Genomic DNA, 14,357 nt, shown 5'->3' with positions numbered 1-14,357 from the left:
ATCGTTGGTGCTTCTTGGCTTGTGGAAGCATCACCCTGATCTCTGCCTTCATCTTCACAGGACGTGCTCCGTGTGTGTGTCTGTGTGTCTGTCCAGGTGTCCCCTTTTGTAAGGACACCAGATCATATCGTGTTAAGGACCCACCCTACTCCAGCACGATCTCCTCCTGACTGATTACATCTGCAGAGCCTGCGAGTGCATGCTCAGGTGCTTCAGTCGTGTCTGACTCTTTAGGACCCCATGAACTGCAGTTCACCAGCTCCTCTGTCCTTGGGATTCTCTAGGAAAGAGTGCTAGAGTGGGTTGCCATGCTGTCCTCCAGGGGATCTTCCCGACCCAGGGATCAACCCTGGGTCTCCTGCGTTGCAGGCAGATTCTTTACTGTCTGAGCCACCAGGGAAGCCCAATCTGCAGTGACCTGTTCCCAAATAAGATCACACTCTGAGGGCCCAGAGTGAGGACTCCAGCATACCTTTTGTTGAGGGAAAACAATTCATCTCAACAGCTTCTTAAATGGGAGTCAGTGGATAAACTTCAGAGGTCCGTGGTCTTGGAAAGAGAAACAGTTCCATCTTTATTTTCACTAGTCATTGGCTGCAGTGCAGCATCTCCTTCAGTGATGAAGGCAGGCGACAAACCACAGTAGTGTTAACAGTAGAGTAGCTGTATCTTTGTCACCAGTAAAAATCTCAGACATTACTGCATGTCTAATATCTTAAAATACCTGTTATGCTTCCCAGTTCTGAGACATTAGTAGTCATTTCACCTCAGCTAGATGTTACTATTCAATATAATAGTAGAGAAGTTCTTATTTTACTGTATCACCACCTTTTCAAAGAAATCTAAGGACTCAATTTCTATATAATCCGTTTCCTGTGTAATGTAGATTTCGTAATGCATTCAAAACCTGATGCTAAGAAATACCTCGCGTCAGCTGCACTGCCAAAGGATCCATGCCCCAGAAAAAGTCAAGAAAACCCTCTACCACCAGTAGCTATGTTCATCGTGTTGCAAATACCCAGCCAATTAAGTGCTGGGTATTGAGTCACAAATTTCAGGAGCATCCATGCGTCCAGAAATACGTTGTAACTGGAATCTGAAAAATGACCAGAACAGAGGAAGGATCTGGGAGAAGTTGTCTCAAGTTATTGATTCTACCTCCCTCTCTTCACTTCTGGGAGCAAGCGAAAAGGCAGGACAAGATGAGGCAGAAAACACAGACGAGAGCAAAGAGTGCCCCCTCTCTCAGAATGTCACCTTATATTCCTCATAGTGACAGTTTCAGGCTGAAAGTGAGGTGGATAGGCACATCACTGTCCCCACTAATCAGCATCCAGCCTCTTTGGATGACGTTGTGTGTCTGATCAGATGGGCCCGGATGAAGCTGATGGAGGCATCCCTTGCTCCTCCTTATCCTTCTCACCCTGGATGTGATCGCAAGTGGTCCACAATGATGAGATTCTTGACAAGGCAGGGGAGAGCATGTTCTTCCCCAGTGGTGGGAAGAGGCTTAGGGATCGAGAGTAGGTCATGGAACTGATACCAAGGCTGAATGGGGAGGGCCCCTCAGGCACCGGCAGGCTGTGATCTGGACTGTGTAGATGGATGTGAGCTCACAGCTGGGGGCTGTGACTACGCAGGACAGCACCAACTGCCAGAGGGCACTGTATCCCACTTTGGCTGCGAGCCCCTCAGCCTGGGCACCGCCTCGTTGCCCAGCTGCCTCCACACAGCACGTCGGCTGAGTCTCTGTCATCAGCCATTGTTTGGGCCTATGGCGCTAAGGGCCGAATGGGAGTGAACACTGCACCCTGGCTTTGAGCCCATCTGAAATGAATGAGGAAGGGACTTCCCTGGTGGCCCAGTGGCAAGACTCCTTGCGGGGATTGGGGGTGTGCGGGTTTGGTTCCTGGTTGGGGAACTAGCCCCTCAATGCTGCAGTTAAGAGTTTCCATGCTGGGATTCCCTCGTAGCTCAGTTGGTAAAGAATCCGCTTGCAGTGCAGGAGACCCTGGTTCGATTCCTGGGTTGGGAAAATCCGCTAGAGAAGGGACAGGCTACCCACTCCAGTATTCTTGGCCTTCCCTGGTGGCTCAGCTGGTGAAGAGTCTGCCTGCAATGTGGGAGACCTGGGTTCGATCCCTGGGCTGAGAAGATCCCCTGGAGAAGGGAAAGGCTACCCACTCCAGTAGTCCATGGGGTCGAAAAGAGTCAGACACAACTGAGTGACTTTCACTTCACTTCACGCCGAAACTAAAGATCCCACATGCCATGACCAAGATGGAAGATCCCAAGTGCTGCACCTAAGACCAGGCACGGTCAAATAAGTAAATAAAAATAGATGTTTTAAAATATAACAAATGAGGAAGATCTAGGGCAGCACATGAGATCAACTGAGAGGGAAACGGTGAGGGCCAGGGGAACGGGATATGTGACCCACAGCCAAGCATATTGACCCTCACCAAATTTTTCTGTATATAAACATGACTTTTTTTCTATTAAACTTTTTGTTTTATATTGAAGTGTAGCCAGTTAACAATGGTGTGATAGTTTCAGGTGAACAGCAAAGGGACTCGGGCATATCCATGTGTATCCCTTCTCCCCCAGACTCCCCTCCCATCCAGGCTGCTGCATACCATTAGGGAGTTTGGAATGGACAAGTACATAATGCTTTATTTAAAATGGATAACCAGCAAGCATCTACTTTAAGCACAAGGACCATCACCAAATTGACCTGAATGTGAAGAAAGTATAGCAAAAACAGTCTTCCTTCTACAGGGGAAGTTCCAGACTCTTAAGCAGCTGATAATGAAGGTCATAGCCTAGCCTGGATCTTTCGTTTAACGAATGCTGATGGTGTGGTAAGCACCTTGCAGATAGCAGCGCACTTCATCCTATGGAAAGGGAGGTCCATGACTCTCCCTGGCTGATAGATGACGGTGGAGACAGGGAGGTGACACAATCAGATGGTCAGGGGTGGCGTCCGAAACTTAAATGGGCTGGATGGAGTTGCGTCCTCTCTGGCTTCTGTGATGGCCACAAGCCTGGCCCCCAGGGTCATCAGAGCTCACCACTATGCCCCCCCGCCCAGCATGCTCTCCTACCGGTCTGTGGACATCCGCAAAAGTTTGCAGCTGGAAGAGCTGCTGGCCAGGGAGCAGTTGGAGTACACCATCGAGGAGGAGGTGGCCAAGCAGACCATCCGCATGTGGCTGAAGAAGTGCCTGAAGCGCATCCGAGCCGTGAGTGAGCCAGACCTGTGGGCCTTCACCTCCTCCTCTTGGAGGAGGAGGCAGCCAGGAGGGGGGAGGAAGAGGAGGCGAAAGAAGGGGAGGAGGGGGCACAGAGGGGAGGAGAGGTTGGGGGAGGAGGAGGGGGAGAAGGAGGGGTTGGGAGAGAAAGAGGGGGAGGGGAGGAGGAGGGGGAGGAGAGGAGAGGGAGGATTCAAAGGAAAGAACTTTGGAAAGAGGAGGGGGAGGGGAGGGGGGAAGGGAGGAGGAGGGGAGAGGGGAGGGGGAACAAGAGGAGCAGAAAGAAGGGGAGGAGGAGTTGGGGTAGGAGAAGGAAGAAGGGGAGGAGGGGTCAGGGGAGGAGGGGCCAGGGGAGGAGGGGGAGGATTCAAAGGAAAGAACTTTGGAAAGAGGAGGGGGAGGAGGAAGGGAGGAGGGAGGCAGAGTGTCCAAAGGAAAGGGCTCCCACAGTACCTGGATTAGATCCTTCTGTGATCACCTTATGGACCTTCAACCAGGTCACCCGGATCCATTCACAGTGATTGAAACCCTAGTTCTGGCCCAGAGTCAGCCATCCCCTCTTGAGCAGAGTCCGTAAGAGGTTTCCATTGAATCACATCTTTATAACACAGGATGAATATTTAAAAAGCAGTTTATGGATATTAAAATATTTACGATTGCCTTTTACGAAACGCAGGTGTTCACAATGCCGACAATCTCTACGTGTCTGAACGGCAATTGAATTGACAAAGCTACTTTTAAATTGCCCCTAAAAAGCCCAATGTATTGTTGACAGTGTTGTTTGATCTTTAGTTAAAGACCACCTCTCCCCAAAAGTTATGATCTGCTTCCTGAACTATAAGCTTTAAGATTCTCTAATTCATAAATTAATGAATGTATACTGTGTTGAGTGTGTTTGCAGTCAGCTCTTCTATTTGGTCTTTTGACCTGTGCTTGGAAATGGCAACCCACTCCAGTACTTTTGCCTGGAAAATCCCATGGATGGAGGAGCCTGGCAGGCTACCAGTCCATGGGGTCGCAAAGAGTCAGACATGACTGAGTGACTTCACTTTCACTTTCACACACAGGGGGTGGAAAAAATCAAATGAACCAGTAAACATTTATACAGAACAAATTTCTATCTTATTTCTAAGAACATCAACTGCAAAGTGTATCTATTGGAGGAGAAAAGGTCCCCAGAGAAATGGACCAGTCCAGCCTCGTATAGCAAGGCAGCTGTGACAGACGCCCCCCCCCCACACTTCTAAGTCCGCTCAGTGTTCCCCACCCCACACCCCATCAGCCCTGCTAAGTCAGGGATCACGTCTGCCCCCCGCAGACCCTGTTAGGGCACAGGCATTGCTGACTGTCTCCCAGACCGTCCTGGCCTCAATGTGTGCCAGGACAGGTTGGCCCGCTGCAACCAGAGCAACTAGAACACAGCAAGGGTTTCTCTCAACCGCCCAGGTGTCCTGCTTCTTACAACTTAGAGGAAAGGAGCGAGCTACGTTGGCTTAGTGAGCATAGAATAAGAAAAGAAGGGGAAAAAAATAGAAACTCATGTTAATGATCTATAAATCCTCTTATACAAAGATGGGCTTGATAAAGGACAGAAATGGTATGGACCTAACAGAAGCAGAAGATATTAAGAAGAGATGGCAAGAGTACACAGAACTGTACAAAAAGATCTTCACAACCCAGATAATCACGATGGTGTGATCACTGACCTAGAGCCAGACATCCTGGAATGTGAAGTCAAGTGGGCCTTAGAAAGCATCACTACGAACAAAGCTAGTGGAGGTGATGGAATTCCAGTTGAACTATTCCAAATCCTGAAAGATGATGCTGTGAAAGTGCTGCACTCAATATGCCAGCAAATTTGGAAAACTCAGCAGTGGCCACAGGACTGGAAAAGGTCAGTTTTCATTCCAATCCCAAAGAAAGGCAATGCCAAAGAATGCTCAAACTACCGCACAATTGCACTCATCTCACATGCTAGTAAAGTAATGCTCAAAATTCTCCAAGCCAGGCTTCAGCAATATGTGAACCGTGAACTTCCTGATGTTCAAGCTGGTTTTAGAAAAGGCAGAGGAACCAGAGATCAAATTGCCAACATCCACTGGATCATGGAAAAAGCAAGAGAGTTCCAAAAAAGCATCTATTTCTGCTTTATTGACTATGCCAAAGACTTTGACTGTGTGGATCACAATAAACTGTGGAAAATTCTGAGAGAGATGGGAATACCAGACCACCTGATCTGCCTCTTGAGAAATTTGTATGCAGGTCAGGAAGCAACAGTTAGAACTGGACATGGAACAACAGACTGGTTCCAAATAGGAAAAGGAGTTCATCAAGGCTGTATATTGTCACCCTGTTTATTTAACTTATATGCAGAGTACATCATGAGAAACGCTGGACTGGAAGAAACACAAGCTGGAATCAAGATTGCTGGGAGAAATAACAATAACCTCAGATATGCAGATGACACCACCCTTATGGCAGAAAGTGAAGAGGAACTCAAAAGCCTCTTGATGAAAGTGAAAGTGGAGAGTGAAAAAGTTGGCTTAAAGCTCAACATTCAGAAAACGAAGATCATGGCATCCGGTCCCATCACTTCATGGCAAATAGATGGGGAAACAGTGGAAACAGTGTCAGACTTTATTTTTCTGGACTCCAAAATCACTGCAGATGGTGATTGCAGCCATGAAATTAAAAGACGCTTACTCCTTGGAAGGAAAGTTATGACCAACCTAGATAGCATATTCAAAAGCAGAGACATTACTTTGCCAACAAAGGTTCGTCTAGTCAAGGCTATGGTTTTTCCTGTGGTCATGTATGGATGTGAGAGTTGGACTGTGAAGAAGGCTGAGCACCGAAGAATTGATTCTTTTGAACTGTGGTGTTGGAGAAGACTCTTGAGAGCCCCTTGGACTGCAAGGAGATCCAACCAGTCCATTCTGAAGGAGATCAGCCCTGGGATTTCTTTAGAAGGAATGATGCTAAAGCTGAAACTCCAGTACTTCGGCCACCTCATTCGAAGGGTTGACTCATTGGAAAGACTCTGATGCTGGGAGGGATTGGGGGCAGGAGGAGAAGGGGACGACAAAGGATGAGATGGCTGGATGGCATCACTGACTCGATGGACATGAGTCTCAGTGAACTCCGGGAGTTGGTGATGGACAGGGAGGCCTGGCGTGCTGCGATTCATGGGGTCGCAAAAAGTCGGACACGGCTGGGCGACTGATCTGATCTGATCTGATCTGATAGGGAACTGTATTCAATATTGTGTAATAACGTATAAGGGGCAAATACCTGAAAAAGAGAGTGTGTATGTGTGTGTGTATGCTGCTACGTGCTAAGTCGCTTTAGTGTGTCCTACTCTTTGTGACCCCATGGACTGTAGCCATCCAGGCTCCTCTGTCCTTGGGATTTCCCAGGCAAGAATACTGGAGTGGGTTGCCGTTTTCTCCTCTAGGGGATCTTCCTGACCCAGGAATCAAACCCACCTCTCCCGCATTGCAGGCAGATTCTTTACCATCTGAGCCACCAGGGATATGGCTGGGCTGTACACCTGAAACTTAGATGATATTATAAATTGACTATATTTCAATTAAAACTTGTTTAGAGAGAAGGAAAAACAATTCTGTTTAAAATAAAACTTACATGGTAGTATCAGTGAACATAAGGATTGTTATGCAAATGAACACTCCAAGCCCTCCTCTAAAGCTGTCTGATACCCATCAGGGAAAACCCCTTATTTGGAAGCTCTTAAGTGGTCACCAGGCTTCCCTGGTGGCTCAGATGGTAAAGCGTCTGCCTGCAATGTGGGAGACCCGGGTTCGATATGGGGGTCCAGAAGATCCCCTGGAGAAGGAAATGGCAACCCACTGCAGTACTCTTGCCTGGAAAATGCCATGGACAGAGGAGCCTGGTAGGTAGGCTACAGCCCATGGGGTCACAAAGAGTTGGACATGACTGAGCGACTTCCCTTTCTTTCTTTCCTTCTTTCTTTCTATTTTTCTTTCAAGTGGTCACCCTGCAGGCAGGTCCTTTGGAGAGAGGAGAGAGGAAGACTTGAATGGTGGGGGCAGGGGATATTGGGCTGACTTTCCCATTCCTGAAAGAAGGATCCTGTCTCCATAGAAACAGCAGCAGTCCTGTAGCATCATCATCAGCCTGAAGCAGAGCCAACAGCAGGAGTTGAAGCGGATCCTCAACCCGCCCAGCATCGAGACCACGCAGCCCAGCGAAGACCTGAAGACCAACAGTCAGGACAACAGTGTGCAACCCGAGGTATGGGCAGGGGGTGTCTGTCACCCACGGAGTTCACGAAACAGGAGCTGCTGCCGTTCACGTAGTCGTCTCACACAAGTGATGCTATTTCTAACAGGAAGTTAAGTTGATAAAAAACAGCAACAGCAACTGAAACATGTTGATCCAGTTTATGTTTATGTCCTTGTCACCCCTGAATCTGTGGCACTTATTTCAAAAGATTCTGATTTGTATGGATACCAAAAAATAAAAAACAACAGGAACGCTCTAAACTTAATAATCCTGTTGATATTTGTCTAAAGAGTTAACATCATGTCTGTAAGGGTTTGAGTCCAGCCATGGCCCGTGACTTAGGAGAATATGGTTTGCCTAGTTCTGCCCTCAAATTTTTCTCCTCCTCACCAAGTCCTAGAAACTTGCAGTCAAGTGAGCAAAAGGTTTGCAGTTGGCCTTCAGCCTCCTTAAACAGACTCATCGAGGATTAGTCCTCCTTTTGTTGGGCATCAGAAGAGCATATGGAAATCGGGGAGGCTTAGCTTAAGGACCTTCTGTGTACTGGGGCTCAGCCTAGCTTCATTTCCAGCCTCCATCTGCACATCCATAAAACAGCTCAGCGTCACCAGCCTCCTGGAGAGCGTGTGAGTGAGAAGCAGCTGGCAGGAGGCCCGGGCCTTGTGAGGCTTTCAATGTGAAACAAGTGGAGCTGGTCCAGCGTCCTGATGTGTAGTGACACAGTCAGGGCCGGCGACAGACACTGAAGCCTGGGGCTCCGTGGCTGAGCAGGATCTGCCGAGGGGCCTATTGCGCCACAGCCCTGTTTTGGGTGGATTCACATGTCATTGGCTCCCCCCGACCCCCAGCCAGTAGGCATCATGGGTCACTGAGACTTGGCCTAGGACGGTCAACACAGGGGACAACGCGGGGCATCTACAGTGGCCCTGCCACCTGTCTGCCTCGAGAGTGGCCAGCAGTGTGGGGCTGGCAAAGCAGGGAGGTGATGCTGGCCAAGCACTCTGGTTTGGGGTTAAAAAACTCAAGAGGGAACGCGGAGGAGAGGTGAGGACCCCAGTACTGATAGGGAAGGAAAAGATGCTGGTAAAGCAGAGACTGGGTGAGATGCGTGGAGGAGATCCGAGCACTTCTCCTTGACCTCAGTCTTAGTTGATGGAAGTCTCGTTCTCCTCTGGGGCTCATCCCAGAGCTTCATCTGCTGAGGATTCATCTGGAAACTCTAGGCGCTGACCCCCAGGTTGGCAAGCATGGGCTGCCCCCAAAGCAGGCCATCCCTGCTGCTCCCAATTCTTCCTGGAAGCCCTTCCCTGCTGTCCTGGTGCATGGCAGTGCCCCCAGGAGTGAGGGGCATGGGGCTGTGAATGTGGAGGAATCCAGGAAGGATGCCCAAGAAAAGGGGCCACCTGTAAAGTCAGCTTTTCACCCTCACCATGTGCAGTGGTGACTTTGTCAAATTTTCCTTGACTCTTTTGCCCGTTGTTCACCCTTCCAGTCCTCCTGGTGGACACAATGGGTCCATACTGTTTTTTCCCACTTGACTTTCCTATGGGGCTTTCTTCGTTTCTTAAACTGAAATGAGGGGCCAAGCCAGCGCACAGAGGAGGGTGGAGGAGACCACGTGGTGAGCGATAACCGCCTGACTCTCCCCCAACCCCCATCCCTACAGTCGAGCAGCCAGCAGCAACTCCTGAGCCCCACCCTCTCGGACCGGGGAGGGGGTCGCCAGGACGCGGCCGAGGCCGGGAAGCCCCAGAGGAAGTTTGGGCAGTGGCGCCTGCCCTCTGGTACGTATAGTAAGTCCTTTCTCCAGCAGTTGGCTCATCCGAAAGGTTATCGTTCAGTCACTCAGTCGTGTCTGACTCTTTGCGACCCCAATGGACTGCAGCATGCCAGGCTTCCCTATCCTTCACCGTCTCCTGGAGTTTGTTCAAACTCATGTCCATTGAGTCAGTGATGCCATCCAACCATCTCATCCTGTGTCGTCCCCTTTTCCTCATGCCCTCAGTCTTTCCCAGCATCAGGGTCTGAAGGGTATCAGTGCTGATGGTGTGTTTGGGGTCTTGAATTTCAAAATTCAGGTCCGCATCTAAAGTTATTTATAGCGACTTCCCTGGTGTTCCAGTGGCTAGGATTTCAAGTTTCATTGTAGGGGGCCTGGGTTCGATCCCTAGTTTGAAAGTAAGATCCCAGAAAGTCATGCAGTGCGGCCAAAAACAACAAAAAAGAATATATAGACAGTGAAATGATGAAAAATGTACTTCCCTCATCAGAAACATTTTCCTCAAAATGGCTTCTCTAAGTAGAACAATGTTAGCCCTTGTTTTCAGCTAATAGAGAAGGCAGCTCCTATTTTTTTTTAATCATTTTATTTATTTATTTATTAAGCTGAGCTGGGTCTTCCTTGCAGTGCGTAAGCTTCTCTAGTTGTGGCACACGGGCTTAGTTGCCCTGTGGCCTGTGGGATCTTATCTCCCAGGTCAGGGATCGAACCCTCATCTCCTGCATTGGAAGGCAGATTCTTAACCACTGGACCACCAAGGAAGTCTCAGCAGCCCCTACTAACAAAGCTATTATAACCGCAACATAGAAAGATCAAGAGATTATCACCACAGGCTGCCAGTGCACATTCCAGACATCCCCTAACTTCGGTAACATTCGTTTACTCTAAGAGGGCGTAGGTGGGTCCATGTCACTCAGAAAACATAGGGTTCTCAAAGAAGGAGCAAGAAAACTTATTTAGTGCAGTAGAATATGTTTCAGTACTTACTGTACGCCAATCGCTATCCTAACTGCCTCCCATCTGCTCCTTCATTTGATCCTCACAACCCTATTATTTTCCACGTTTTACTGATTCAGTGAGGGAGTTTTCTTCGAGAGCGGCATGGAAAACCAGGATGATCCCATTCGGGGCACGCAGAGTGAGAGGGAGAGCAGTGATCTTCCCAGTTCAGTGCTTTCTCTGTGGATAATTGAGCCCACAGGGACGTGGGGGCTTCTTACACTTGTCCAATGCCTCCTAACAGCAGAGAGGGGAGTCTTTCCTCTTGTTGTTGTTGTTTAGTTGTTAAATCACATCCGACTCTTTGCGATGCCATGGACTGTAGCCTGCCAGGCTCCTCTGTCCTTGGGATTCACCAGGCAAGAATACTGGAGTGGGTTGCCATGCCCTCCTCCAGGGGATCTTCCCCACCCAAGGATGGAACCCGCATCTCTTATGTCTCCTGCATGGCAGACGGGTTCTCTACCGCTAGCACCGCCTGGGAAGCCCCCTTATGAATATGCAGAATCCAGTGCTTGGAAAGGTTTCATACATGACATCTGTGGATGGGACTTGCTCGTGGAAGGCATGACTGATGGGACCATCAGGGTGTTTCAGGAATAGCTCGCGATGGGGCCAGGGTTGGGGGCAGGGGAATGGGGAACCACACCATGGTCCTCACGGGGCTTTTATTGATTCCACAGCACCAAAACCAATAAGCCACTCGGTGTCTTCGGTCAACTTAAGGTTTGGAGGGCGGACCACAATGAAATCTGTCGTGTGCAAAATGAACCCCATGACGGACACCGCTTCCTGTGGCTCTGAGGTTAAGAAGTGGTGGACCCGGCAGCTGACCGTGGAGAGTGATGAAAGCGGAGATGACCTTCTGGACATTTAGGTGGAAGCCAGCGTGGATGAAAGTCCACTGGCCAAAACTGACTTCTGATGTGTGCTTTCATTGTCCAGTGAGCGATCCGTAATTCATGTATAATTTAAGGCTAACTTGTAACAAGATTTTTTAGAACTAATTTCTGGATCCTGCCATGGGAAAGCATAAAATTGGGTCCATCAAAGCTGTATTTGTGATGAGTTATTGCCACAAATTCAGGAGAATCAGCACGATGACAGTATCCATTATATTAGACACTATACTAATGCCAGATGTAGATCATTCAAAATTCCACACTGTCTATGTAAACTAAGGTATATATTCATGTATACTCCTATGCGTTATCACCACCCCCTCAAAGAGTGCTTAGCCCAAAACAGCTGATATTCATGGTACAGGAGGTATAGTTTTTAGTTTGTGTTTTTCCCACTTCTTCTAGAAATACTTTCCTGGGAGAATTTATTATTTATGATTGATCTGCAAAGGTCAGCACCGAGCTCATGCTAAAATGATAGTAGTTTTACAAACTACAGATTCTGAATTTTAAAAAGTCTGTTCTTTTTCTCATGTTATTTTTTAAAATCTGCACAAGCTATTTAGAGATCAGAACAAGTCAGTGTCTGTCCCCGGTCACTCAGTGGAACTGTGGCCTGCTCCCAAGAGAACTCTGTGTACAGGTATCAAGCAAAGAATTGGCCTGAAGAGCTGACTAATTTAAAACAAAGCTGTACATAGATCACTCAGGGGGAGCATGGTTACATGAGGATGTTGAGTTTCTTTAAAAGCCCTTTAATCACAGTTTAGCCAAAAAAAAAAAAAAAAGTAAAACTACATGATTCCGCTTAATTTAAAAATCTTCACATGTGTGATGTTATCCTTGGCTTCATCTGTTACCCAAGGTTGGTCCCTTTGGCCATAAATCAGCAAAGACATTATAAGTTGGCCGCAACACACCATTGCCGTGTTCAATTCAAAATGATGGCCTTGCTGAAACTTCCTTGGTGGTCAGAAGGTTAAGAATCCGGCTTGCAGTGCAGGGGACGTGGGTTTGATCCCTGGGAATCTAAGATCCCACATGCTTGTGCATTGCAACTAAGACCCGATGGAGCCAAGTGAAAAAAAAAAATTTTTTTTAATGATGCCCTTGCTACCAGATTCTCCTGTAGAAATAATGGTACTGTCTGAAAGCTTGCTCTCAGCTCACAGTTTAGGTGTCTGACAGCTGAGCTGTATTTGTGTCACACATCAGCGCTCCACGTCCTCTGGACGGAACCTTGGTTCTCTTACGTCGTGTCAGCCAAGTGGAGGTGCGCCGGGACCTGTGACTACACTATTTGGGATTGGAGATTTGCTGTTTAGATGACTTCAGTAGAGTGATGATCTCAGAATCCTTTGACCACCACCCCAGTCCCCAGGTTCTGTGTGACCTCTTTCTGTTTCTCTCTATGTAACATTCTTAAACTCGCCAAATATCACATTCCTTCTGTGTAACAAATGTGACATGGTGGTGACAGTCCATACAGCGTTTCTATGATTAATTGTGACAAGATAATGGACAATTAAAGTCAGTGCAGCCAAAAGGATTTTATTTCGTTTTTATGTTCACTTGGAGTTTCCTTTTTGTACATAAGAAAATAAATATTGGATTTGTAAAAGAATTTGCTCCGAGTTGATGATCATCTCTAAACCCTTTTCTTGTGTGTGGGCTTGTGGGGAGGGTAGGCTCAGGGCTTGGCTCGGGGCTTTGAGGTGGGGCCGCCAAGGAGCTGGCATTTTGCAAATTCTGAATATTCTGTCGATAATTAGTTGGCAAAAGCACTGTCCCTGGTATTCATTTCAGCTGAATCCCTAAGCCAGAATGTTCCTTTCACATTAGTGCTTGTAAGGCTGAACGAACACCCTGTACCTTCCAAATTCACAACAGAGCAGAAAAGGAACTCAGGCGGCCAGGGCACGGGTCTGTGATAGCGCCGCATGCAAACAACGTGTTTCTCCTGTTGGCTCATTACGCTTGAGTGATACAGCCTCTTCGTCCAAAACGGCTGAGCCTTTCCTACAATGTTTGTAACTGATGCTCAGCAGAACATCATTGTTGTTCATTCTGCAGTGAGGGCAGAATAGCAATACACTTAAAGCTATAGCACCCTCCATTTGCAGTGAAGGGAAACAGCTACATGACCCCCCATGGAACTCAGAGCCAGCCTCTTCCTGAAGCCAGCAGTGTGGACAGTAAGCCAGAAGATAACATGCCCCACCCTGCTTTGAGATTTTTCATCAATTTATAAACAGGCCGGTTATGCAGATGGGAAAACGTGGACCACGGTGTCCCCTGGTCCTGAGGGAGGCCAGGCACTGACATTAATCCTGCCATCATGCCACCCACTGCCTCTAATTAAGGGACGCTGTGGGTTCTGGGGGTATCAGAAAGTGTCAGGGACAGAATGCTTGACGCAGGGACCCCCAGGGGCCAGACCACCCATGCATCGCACATATGGTGATTCAGGGGACTCGGAAGGAGGATGGAGAGAATGGCCAGACTGAGGCTATTCACTCTAACCTCAGTGGTGGGTCAACCACAACAGCCATCAGTGGGGACTGGCCGTCTGTGCCCAGCTCATGCCGAATAGGATTGGGTATGCAGAAGAGAAACTGGACTCTAAAGCCTTAAGAATAAAGCCGTTTCTAGGCCAGCTGAAAGATATGTTTGTCTCTCTGTAGGAAGTGGCACACACCGCACTCAGGGGCTTTTCAGTACGCTGCCACCAATGGCACCCTTCCTCCAAGTCCTTCGAAGGATCCCCAAGTGTTAAGCTGGCAAAGTAAGGCAGCCCTAGTTGAAATTCAGGTGAAGGTGAGAACCTCACTCATGTGTCCCCATCTCTCCCTTGTTATGGACTGAATTGTGTCACCCCTCTGCCCACCGCCCCCCCCCCAAAAAAAAAGATGTGTTGGAATTCTAGCTCCTGGTCCCTGCGGATGTGACCTTTTGGAAACAGGGTCTTTACAGATGCAAGGAGTTAAGTTATGGTGAGGTCATTCCAGAGTAGGGTGAGCCCTTAATCCAGTATGACTGGTGTCCTTATAAGAAGACAAGAGAGAGCTTACTTAAAAAGTAAGGAAATTCTGCACGGATGAACCTTGAGGACATTATACTAAGTGAAATAAGCCTGCCACGTAAAGACAAATACTGATTCCA

The 14,357-nt window shown here is 48.2% G+C and overlaps 1 protein-coding gene across 2 annotated transcripts in view; it reads left to right on the top strand.

Annotated features, from left to right (window-relative positions):
- NALCN (sodium leak channel, non-selective) overlaps nucleotides 1-12,819 on the top strand; it is a 300,944-nt gene extending 288,125 nt beyond the window's left edge. For both annotated transcript variants that reach the window (XM_061435322.1, XM_061435321.1), the window contains 4 exons: nucleotides 3,092-3,242; nucleotides 7,374-7,523; nucleotides 9,181-9,298; nucleotides 10,977-12,819. In XM_061435322.1, the coding sequence (XP_061291306.1) occupies nucleotides 3,092-3,242; nucleotides 7,374-7,523; nucleotides 9,181-9,298; nucleotides 10,977-11,170 (613 nt within the window). In that variant the 3' untranslated portion in view covers nucleotides 11,171-12,819. The remainder of the gene's footprint in view (nucleotides 1-3,091; nucleotides 3,243-7,373; nucleotides 7,524-9,180; nucleotides 9,299-10,976) is intronic.
- The last annotated feature ends 1,538 nt before the right edge of the window (nucleotides 12,820-14,357 follow it).

The sequence above is a fragment of the Bos javanicus genome, chromosome 12 (genome assembly GCF_032452875.1).
Source record: "Bos javanicus breed banteng chromosome 12, ARS-OSU_banteng_1.0, whole genome shotgun sequence".
NCBI classification, from domain to species: domain Eukaryota; kingdom Metazoa; phylum Chordata; class Mammalia; order Artiodactyla; family Bovidae; genus Bos; species Bos javanicus.
The sequence above is the reverse complement of the archived record's forward strand: the minus strand, read 5'-3'. Positions and strand labels throughout refer to the sequence as shown.